Here is a 10838-nt window from a genome sequence, read left to right as displayed (position 1 = left end):
AGCAGAGGAGGTTCGTTTGTAGCGGATCCTGGTTTACTCTGTGTGACGGTGGCAGCCGTAACGGTCTTGACTGGGTAAAAGATTTTCTCGGCTTCTTTTTATGGTCGTAATCTATAAAAGAGCGTGGATCGCATTTAAGTGACTGTTTAACTCAAAGGTTCTTCAATAAAAGGGTCTCAGGCAATTGAATTTTTCATAGTTTATGTTATAAAGTCCATTTTATCAGCAGCCTTAGGGTTGCTGACGTACTGGGAAAGCTAGCACTGTGTGATACAATGGGCACATTGCTTGGAGAGAGAACTAATTATCTGACAGGTTCTGTCTCTGAGAGAGCCGTTTCTAGGTGAATTCCATGGGAAACTGTTGATCTGATGCTGTCCAACCTTGTTGTCAGTGGATGTAAGAACAAAGGTAGCTTTTATTTTATTTTTGTTAAATAAAACTGCCTCCCTCCCCCACCTGTGGAGACCAGTGGCTGCTGCAAAATTTCTAGTAAATATCAAGCCAGTCCTAGGAAGCACTTCCCATACTCTTAAAACTTTGAGTTCATTCTACTAGTGCCAAATCAAGATGTGAAAGACGTCAGCTTTGTCCATGATTGCGTCCTGAAAAAGTTACCCTGGAAAAGAGTTTCTGTTAAGGAGCAGAAAGGTGTGTGTGGTTTTGGTTAGTCACTGTTGAGGCTAGAACTCAAATACGAGACACAGCTTTGATGTTTTTGTTGCGGGGGAGAGGCACATGCCAAAAGCCCTGCAGTGAAGCTGTTTCATAGTCCCTCGCACTCAGGGTCAGTATGCTTATTTCATCTGAACTGATCATTCCTGAGTAGATTGTTATTGTAGGAGGAGAACACAGGTATTCTTTAAATAGCTTTTCTAGCTAGTTCAGGCAGACTTCAGAAGAATTGATAATTGGAAGCTAAAGCTATAAATGAGAAATAAAACACACTTTTAAAAATGAGGATAACACAATGAGAATAGGCTCCATAGCTCTCAAGGAAGTATAAAGGCAACTGTAGAAGATACATTTTAATTATTCTGAGCTGCTGCTGGACCAATATATCTTTTGCAAGATTCACAGAATAGGATGGTGTGGACAGGAGAAGAGACTTTGTGTTCACTGATTTTCTATCACAGCTGGCACATGAACAAACTGCCTTAAAAGTGATGTATGTCTGCCCAGTTTGGAACCATCTGCTTTTGATGTGATGACCATCTGAAGGGATTAGGTCTGGTCTTGGTGGGGAGGCAGCTGTGAAACTGAATGGCCTGTCATGAGTAGAAAACGGGAACAGATTACAATTCCTTATGGCTTTGTATTTTATAGGTCTTGGAAACTGAAAAGACCTCTATTTTGAAGAATTCTTTTTTTCTGGCAGTTGATAATTTATAGAAGATACAACATTCTGGTTGTCAGTCTTAATTAAATCTGCCCTGAAAATCCGACAACTAAAAATCTGACTTCTGTCCTTTTTGTCAGTCAAAACAGACATAGGAAGAAGCAGAAAGATCATCAAATCTCACATAGATACTAATGATGCAACTGTTGTTTTGATCCCCCCCCCTTCAGTGTCTTTACCAATTGCCTTTGTTCTCCCAAGGAATAAACATGCAGGTCAGACTAAATGATTGCATATAGGTGCATAAGTGGATCAGTGCAGCTGCTGGGAAGGTGTTAAGTTTAGGGAAAGGCAGCTATAAAATGTTGATGCTTGAAGCTGGAAGGTAGAAGCTGCAGAAATTTACATATTTTAGAAAACATTTAGAAGCTGTCAAAGATTTGGTCTCTCTTCCATTTTATCTGTATAGCTATGTTGGGTAGTTGTATTTATGTGGGCAGAAATCTTGTTGTAGATGAGGTTATGCTGGTAGGTATTAGTCATGTTAGAGTGACAAAAGAACCTCTTTGCTGATAGAGCCATGCCACCCAGTGGAAATGCAGCAGAGCCTGTTGCATCTAGAAAGCATTTTTCAGTGTTTGAAAGATGATCTTGGAGACGGGAACTAAATCTGGCACATCAACTGTTGGAAAAATGTCATACAACTCAAAAATGAAAGCGGTTGATGCTTAGTTTTGGATAGCTTGAGTAAAAGAAAGAAGAAGTGTTTTGGACAGCTCTTCCTAACGAGGGTCCCTGAGGACTGATGATGGATAAAAGCCAAGAAAGGCAAGAGCATGGGAAAAAAATGTTGTCGCATCCCTCAGTTTCAGTTGGGCTGGATGTGATCAGAGAGTGTTTAGAGCTTAGAAATCCACTGTGGAGCTATTTTGTTGCAGAAGTGCAGGACAGATTTAGCATGCCACATGTAGCGCCACACTTCCAGAAATGAGCTTTTCACAGACCTCTCTGAAAATCACCGGTTGCTCTTGAACGCTGTTGGTAGAACGAGCCTGCCACTGCTGTGTCAGAGGAATGCTTCCCAACCTTTTTCCAGCCTGTGGTGTGGAGCCAGCAGGCTTGCTTGTCTCACCTACCTGCTGTTAATTTTCGGGAGCAACTCGTGGGCATCCAGGAGGCCTTGGACTGTCATCTGAAGAATCTGCTGTGTGTGGTTTCTGGGTAGGTGCAGTGGAAGTCCTTCATGCCCTCTCATTATTCTTCAGGATAAAGGATGAGAGAGATTCTGCTCCCAGATGCGTTTTTTTTTTTTTTTTTTTTTTTTTTTTTCCTTGCAGATGTCTTTCATCATGCTCTCTCCATCACTTTAGTTCTGCACTTCTGGCCATATGTGTTCTCAGAAGGGGCTGAGCAGTGGTGCCCTGACCAGCGATATGGAGCTGGCAGGCTCTGTGCTTCTGGAAAGCAGGGACCTTTCCAGGGGCGGCAGCTTCAGAAGACAAAGGAAATCTTATCTTGGAGCACAGTGGATGCAAGCAGGACTTCAGTTTGAATGCTGCCAGTTCTGTAGTCTTTCTGTTCCCTGCCAAATTACTCAGACTCCTGAGCCGCCCTCCTTCCAGTCACTTTTTCATCCCCCCAACTCCAGGAAAGAGTAATTTGAAGTAGAGTTTAAGTGTGGCAAAACAGATGTCTGTTACCTCAACTCTTCTCTGCCCGTATCAGTGCTTGTGCAGTGCTCTTGGAAGCCTTCAGTAGGAAATGGGAATCCATTTGTTAACTCTTCTGAGTCTAAAAATCTAGTCAAGTCTCAATTCAGTGCATTTTTCTAAAATCTTGAGCCCACATGTGACCAGTGGGGACTTTAAAATTGAGTTACTTGGAGGTCTTCTGTCTGACAGTGACTGATTAGTGAGCATATGAATGCCTTGGGCAAGACTCCTCCCAGTATAATTTATGTTTCTATAAGGTTTTGACTGAAATTCCTTATACTAGTGTTGAACAACTTGAATATATATTCTAGATTTAAGTGCAAATTAGTTCATATGTTGTCTGAATGTGTCTAATGGTAATATCAGGGGTTTTTATTAAATTAAGGCGGCAGTACCCAGACTAAGTGTATGTTTAAAACTGTCCCTGAAGTAGGCCATCCTGTCTGCAAGAGGATCCTTGACATGCTTGGCATTGAGTCAGTTATGCCAAATGTTGCCAACAAATGTTGCTCTTGTCTGCTTGCCAAAGTAAAAAAGCCACTAAATCTCATTATAAGATATGCTTAACTATGATTTCTTTTCATAAGTCATTTTTATGGCACAGAAATACTTAGAAATTATCTGCTGACAAATATTGGGGATATTTGTTGATAATTTGTGAGCAGGCCTGTTTCAGCTGTGTTCATCCACTGCTTTGATTTGAATTTACTGCTCCCTGTCACTTTTGTGAAAGATCATGGGATTTTCTTCTGAGTTCTCCTTTAGGCCTGTTTCCTTTCTTCCTTCTCTCCCTTCTTGCATGTGTTCTAACTTCTTTGAGCTTTTTTCACTCTCTTGTAGATCTGTGTTTCAGTGGGTCTTACCCATCTGCCTAAAGAAAGGCTGATTCTCTTGGTCTGATTTGGTGTTGCTAACCTGTTTGGGATTTTTTTTTTTTTTTTTTTTTTGCTTATGAATACATTGACGTGTGCACTTATGTAAAAAAGTCACTGTATTTTGTAGGTTAAATAGCTTCTGTGTCTGTATAGGTAAATTGAACTACAGTGCCATTAAAAAGCACATACCAACTACTGATTATTATTGAACATGGATCATTGCAAAAACTAATGAACTCTTATAAGAGGTATCTGTTGAAGAGAAATTCAGCTTCTTCTGGTAGATGTCTCTCAAGCGGCTGAGCTGTTAACAGTAGAAACCACTTTCCTGCTGCAATGTAGTTTGTTTCTCAACTTGAAACAAATACTCATTGATCTGAACAGTGTATCTCATCTGATACAAAGATTCAAGTATTTATTTATGCAACTGCTGTTATAAGCAAATGTTGGATCTTTAACAAACTTTCAGATTCATGTAGTTAGACACTGATTTCCACCTGGGTGCTATGTTTGTAGATATGGATTTGATGAGTGGACCACTTGGTGAATAAGGAGTTATCTGGGTGGTTACACTAAAAAAGACTTGTGGTCAACAGCTTGATGTCCAAGTGGAGACCAGTGATGAGTGGCGTTCCTTAGGGGTCACTACTGGGGCCAGTGCTGTTTAATGTCTTAGCCACAGTGGGATCAAATGTACCCTCAGCAAGTTTGCCAACAACACCAAGCTGTGTGGTGCGGTTGACGCACTTGAGGGAAGGAATGGCATCCAGAGGGACCTGGAGAGGCTGGAGAGGTAGGCCCGTGTGAACCTTACAAAGTTCAACAAGGCCAAGTGCAAGGCTGCATCAAAAGCAGTGTGACCAGAAGTTCAAAGGAGGTGATGTTTCCCATTTCTACTCTGCTCTTGTGAGACCCCACCTGCAGTACTGCGTCCAGCTCTGGGGCCCCCAGCATAAGGAGGATGTGGACCTGTTGGGGCAAGTCTGGAGGAAGCCACGAAGATGCTCTGGGGGCTTGAGTGCCTCCGCTATGGAGGCGGGCTGAGAGGGATGGAGTTGTTCTGCTCTGGAGAAGAGAAGGTTCCAGGAAGACATTAGAGCAGCTTCCAGTACCTAAAGGGACCGACAAGAAATCTGGAGAGGGGCTTTTGACAAGGGCATGTAGGAATGGGATAAGGGGGAGTGGCTTTAAACTGTCAGAGGGAAGATTTAAATTAGATATTAGGGAGAAGTTATTCACTATGAGACACTGGCACAGGTTGCCCAGAGAAGCTGTGGCTGCCTGATCCCTGGCAGTGTTCAAGGCGAGGTTGGATGGGGCTTTGAGCAGCCTGGTCTAGTAGAAGGTGTCCCTGCATGTGGCAGGGGGGTTAAAACCAGGTAGTCTTTAGGTCCATTTCAACCCAAACCATTCTGTGATCCTATTATTTGTATTTCTTAAAAGGTTTATTTAAATTATTAGGTGTATCTTGAGGAGTTCACTGTGTTTCCACAGGAGTCTGGGTTGCTCAGTGTAGTCATAAATAACTTGGTGAATAAGATGAGCAGTGTCTTATTGATATGAAGCCATTCAGGAAAGTTAGAACTAGGTAATAAAATGGCAGATGTAATTCAATGTCAGTAAATCTGATGTAATGCAGAGTAGATAAATACAGAGTGGTGCATATAATTTCATATATAAAATGATGGGCTGACCCTTAACACCAAGGAATAAAATATTGCTACAGAAGTGTCAGTTCCATAGCAATCAAAAAGCAGATGAAACAGTAAGATCTATTAGGAAGGGAATAGGAGACAGACCAGAGCATAATTATGAAACTGTATAAATCAGTGGTTATTCTACATCTTGAATTTTCTGTGGTTCTTGTCATTCATCTCAAAAGACACAGAAGAATTGGAAAAGCCTCAAAGAGAGGTGGTGAGAATAATCAAAGGTATGGAATAGCTGCTGCACAAGGGTCAGTGGAATAAGCTAGAGCTCAGCCTCAGAGAAGGAACAGCTGAAAGAAAATGGTAGAAATCTGTAGAATAATCATCAGCACAAGCAGGGTGAATAAGAATAGACTTACTCATTTCCTCAGCTGCAAGAGTGAAGGAGCAACATCTGAAACTAGTAAGATCCAGGTATAGAACAAAAAAGAAGGTGCCTTTTTGTTAATAGCAACCCTGTGGAGTTCTTTACGAATGGATGTTGTGGCTACAAGTGGAGAAACTAGATATGTTTGTGGAAAAGAAATTATCTGAGGGTCGCTATTCCACAGAAATTGCTTTCAACTTTGGGAGTCTCTGAGTTTGGAATCACTGAAGTGTTGGGGTGTCATCCCTGTTCTTGTTCTTCCCTGCTAGTCATTGTTGAAGATGAAATGGGATGCTGAGCTAAATGGCCCTTGTTCTGGTCCACTACTGTCCTAAGACTAGGAAATTGTGCAGACAGCAATAAACTTACAATACAGTTTCAGAGAAGACTCAAGTTTGTATGTGCATTATTTGCATTATGTAATTTATAATCTAATGGAGCTGATAAACCCATTTGTCACAGGCTATCTGCACAAACGTCTCCCTCTGTGTTAAAACATCTTCACCATCAAGAAGGAAAAACAAGGATTGATTTATGTGGGGATCTACTTGGCAGTAGTATTTGTACTCTTGATTTATTTAGTAGTTTTCCTTCTTTTACGTTCCTTTCTCTGTCATACATTCTCCCCTAAAACCTTCTGACCGCACTAGGGCATGTCCACCTATTTCACCTGCTCCTGGCCATCCTTTTAACAGTTCTTCACCTCTAGTCAGTATTTCTTGTCCGTCAAGCTAAATATACCTTCAGCTGCCCTTTTATATGGCTTGACAAAGCCAGTCAGTGTTCACCGAGGTGAAGTTCTGGGAAGCTCTTAAGTGCAGTAGTTGTCTTCATGGAAAGACAGCACTTGACTCATTGGTCCCTATTTTCAATGTCTGTTCTAAAATCTAGTGTGTGTTAATGACACCTTTGCTGTGTCTATGTTCAGTTTAGCTGGAAGCAGTGAATGTAGATTAAGAGCATCCACTATATTTGGTGTGTTCTGAAATGGAGGATAAAGCATCAGCAAACTGTATTCTTTATTTCTGACAATAGGATCTGTGTGGGGATGTAATCATGTTTTCTTTTAGAAGCATTAACTTTATCTGCAGCAGCCTTCCTTACCTTTTCTGAGTCCCACTTTAGAAAAGAGCTTGAATACTTGCCAGGCATCGCTGTCTGGGTAGGCTGCCTGCTTGGTATAAATACTTTAAATAATTTTTCTTAGTGAAATGTGACCCATTTACATGGTGTCTTTTCTGTCTGACATGAGATAGGTAGAGGCTGAAGACTTGCCTTTTTGTGAGAATTTTATTAAGAGGGAAGTATTTGGGGAGCACACATCTGTACGGGCCACTCATTTAAGCAAAGCCACTGCTGAGAGGTGCTGTCAGTTCAACACTTACTGTGGTTTAAATGATACAAATGTCGAGTTTGTTTCTAACTCTTGCTTGAAATACTTTATTATTTTCAACAAATTTAACTTTATCTTACCTTAATTTTCAGAAAAATGTCTGGAACTGATGATTTTTCGGTAAGTAACAGTTTTTCTTTCCTGAGGATCAGCCAGTTGGTTACTTCGTTCTAAAACTTGACCTACTTTCTTAAGAAGAAGGGGAGCTTACAGTTGAGAGGTTATTTCCTCTGTACTGCAGCTGTGGTGTTTCCCTTTTGGGTAGAGGTAGCAATCCGTGGATTAAACACATGAAGCTGCTGGGTACCTCATGGGTTCTCTTCTGCTATGATATTAACAAAGGAGTTGTGCTTTAATAGTGTCAGAATAGTTATAATGGCAATCTGTGAAAATCCTTCTGGATTTGTGCTGAAATTGCTTATTGCTGTGTGGCTGGTCATCTTTTACCATTGGTTTTCTAATTGCAGCATGTCAGAATGCCTCTTCTCCCTTAATGGTAGAAGATGCACAAAAATAAATGTAATCATCTCTGCAGCAGCAGAGCTCTTCTCCTCCCATTTTGGCAACTGAAACATACACATGTAGTGGGTGAATGTCTGCAAGTCCAGTAGACATTTTACATTCTCACTGATGCTTTGTTTTTTAGTTGGCAGATGCTTTACCAGATCAGTCTCCTGCTAAAACCTCCAAAGTGAGCAGTACAAAACCTGGTCAGCAACCTGGTCAGCCACCACAGGGTTGGCCAGCTTCAAATCCCTGGAACAACCCAAGCGCTCCCCCTATGGCGCCAACTGGACTGCCACCAAATACATCTGCTTCCAGTATGCCATTTGGACCTCCACCAACAGGAATGTATCCTTCAATGCCCCCTGGACCGCCTGCTCCATTTCCTCCTCCTCCTGGTGGTCCATATCCACCCCCAACTGTGCCAGGTCCTGTCCCACCAGGGCAATATCCTCCACCAAATATGCCCTTTCCAGAGCTTCCAAGACCTTACGGTGGTCCAACAGAGCCAGCTGCACCTCCTGCTCCTGTTGGGCCATGGGGATCCATGCCCTCTGGAGCATGGGGACCAACAATAGGAGGGCAGTATCCTGCACCTAGCATGCCATATCCACCCCCAGGGCCATATTCCGCTCCTACCCAGACTCCAGGGGCTGCGCCAACAGTACCATGGGGTACGGTCCCACCTGGAACATGGGGACCTTCACCGCCAGGTCCATTTCCTCCACCCACAGGATCATATCCAGCTCCAGGACTATATCCTACGCCCCCTAATCCTTTTCAAGTGCCATCTGGTCCTGCTGGTGCTCCATCAATGCCTGGTGGTCCCCATGTGAGTATTTCATTTTGGTCTTGAATTACTCTAAAATGTTATACTTTTAAGTGTGGAAATTCAGTAGCATAAGATCTATTAGTGCAGATAAGGAATTTCAGCACACCTGTCTTATTTCTGTAGTCAGTGGAATAGTAGTCAACTTCTTAAATGCTTAACCAAATATCCTAGAATGGTGAAATTGCATCGACTTGGAGTGTGTCTAAGCATTACATTACAGTGGTCTTCCACGACTTGGAAAGCCTTTAGAAGGCAAAAAAAGGTAGATAGCCTAGTAATAAATTCTGAAAGAGAATATACTCTATTCTCTGTAATCTAGAGAGATTGCTTCTAGGGCACATATGGAGGGACTAAAGACTTATAAGGGTGAATTACTTTTTAATTAAGGATTTTTGTAACTGAATTAACTGCTTTGTGAAAAGCCTGTATTGACCATGAATTATTGTCTCTTGCAGCCTTACCGTTGAACACATTCTGGGCAACAAAATACTGTAGTTTTCCACCTTCATCCACTACTTACAGAGATTTTTACAGTTTTTGTTTCAGTAATGTTGGGGGCTATGAAGAATACTTGCCTCTTGTACATGCATTTGAGGTATGAAGGAGCAGTTTGCATAAATCTTCCTTGCTCATATGCTGGTATAATTGTTTGGTTTAATAAAGTGAATTACAAAGAGCAGAAATAAAACTAACATCTGTGGATCTTACATTAGCAAGTATTCCTTGGAAAAATGGGAGCTGCCAAGTAAGAATTACAAGGAATCAGGCCCAAGGACTTAAAAAAAAGTTAATTGTTAAATTTCCGTGAATGCTTTAAGTCTTGTTGCCAGACTTGTGCTGGTCACTGAATGGATGGATAGTCATATTTTGTCTATTTTCAGGTTATTCTAAAATGTCAATAAAAAGTGTTACAAGATTTTAGTCATGAAATCTGATTTTTCAACATGCTACAGTAATTCAAACTAAAGAGGACAGAGCATGTGAACTTGAAGGTTTTCTCAGCATTTTGTATATACTCGAACCTTATTGCTCAGTCTGGGACTACGGAGGAGAAGATACACATTTGAAATACTTGGTCTGACTTGTCAGCACACTGTTCGTGTTCACAAACAGGCATTTATGTGCAAATTAAATAACCTGGATGTGCAGTTAACTTTGAATCAACAAATGTGAGTTTTATGCATGCAAATGAGGACATCATTTTGCCAGTTCTCATTCTGTGGTGGTTGGAAGTTTGGCTTGGTCTGTGTAAAGAGAAACTGATTCCCACTTAGGTAAGGTACTTCCCTATTTCTAACCTGGGTTCTAGTCATTTACGATTTGACTTTGCTGCTGCGTGGTGGAAACTCAGCAGACTTTTTCAGAGCCCCTGGAAACTGAACTTGAGCATAAAAGATCAAAAAAACCCAACCTGACAAAATTCCCTTCCCAGCCGTTTTTGGCATGGTGTTTAGTTCTGTCAGCTACAAAGATCCTTATTGCCACAGTTGAGAAGGAGGAGGCCTCATTGGAGCTTCCCTGAGTGTTGTAACAGGGAGAAGTCCTCTGTTCTCAGCTAGGTGTCTGCATACCTCACTTAGTAAGTGTAACTTGGGAGTAATTGAATGTCTAGAAGCCTGTGCACTGCTGCGTAGCTGTCTCCCCCCAAAAGGGGCACTGCAGTCGGTTTTCATATTCTTGCCATATCTGTGCAAAGCGCATGCAAGGGGTTTGCTGCAATGCTAGTTTAGTGTTACCAAGACACAGAGCCACGTGTCAGTGAGGAGTTCTGGCACTCTTTGTGGTACTTCATAGTCTAGACTCTGACCATGGACGGTTTGTTTTATCCCCAGCTGGGGATGTCCTAACTTAGCCTCTGTAGGTAGAATTAGGAACAAATTTTGCTTAACATAGTATCTCATTAGGGAGTCTTTGTATCATGGAACTGTGAAAGTGAGTTGATTCTCTTCCAGTACCTTATCGTGGCTTCCTGCATGTGTGTGATGGACTTCTTAAAAGCAAATGGGGTGACCCGGTGGTGATGCTTGTTTGTAGTTTAGCCTTTATGGAATCAAAGAATGGTTCGGGTTGGAAAGGACCTTAAGATCGTCTAGTTCCAACCCCCCTG

The 10838-nt window shown here is 41.8% G+C and overlaps 1 protein-coding gene across 1 annotated transcript; it reads left to right on the top strand.

Moving 5' to 3' along the window:
• Positions 1-7490: 7490 nt before the first annotated feature.
• On the top strand, positions 7491-9688 carry MAPK1IP1L (mitogen-activated protein kinase 1 interacting protein 1-like). The gene is made up of 3 exons (XM_010015982.1): positions 7491-7515; positions 8042-8731; positions 9187-9688. The coding sequence occupies exons 1-3, from the start codon at positions 7492-7494 to the stop codon at positions 9196-9198; spliced, it is 726 nt and encodes a 241-aa protein (XP_010014284.1). The 5' UTR covers position 7491; the 3' UTR covers positions 9199-9688.
• The last annotated feature ends 1150 nt before the right edge of the window (positions 9689-10838 follow it).

This window comes from Nestor notabilis, unplaced genomic scaffold (assembly GCF_000696875.1).
Source record: "Nestor notabilis isolate BGI_N333 unplaced genomic scaffold, ASM69687v1 scaffold13556, whole genome shotgun sequence".
NCBI lineage: Eukaryota > Metazoa > Chordata > Aves > Psittaciformes > Psittacidae > Nestor > Nestor notabilis.
The sequence above is the reverse complement of the archived record's forward strand: the minus strand, read 5'-3'. Positions and strand labels throughout refer to the sequence as shown.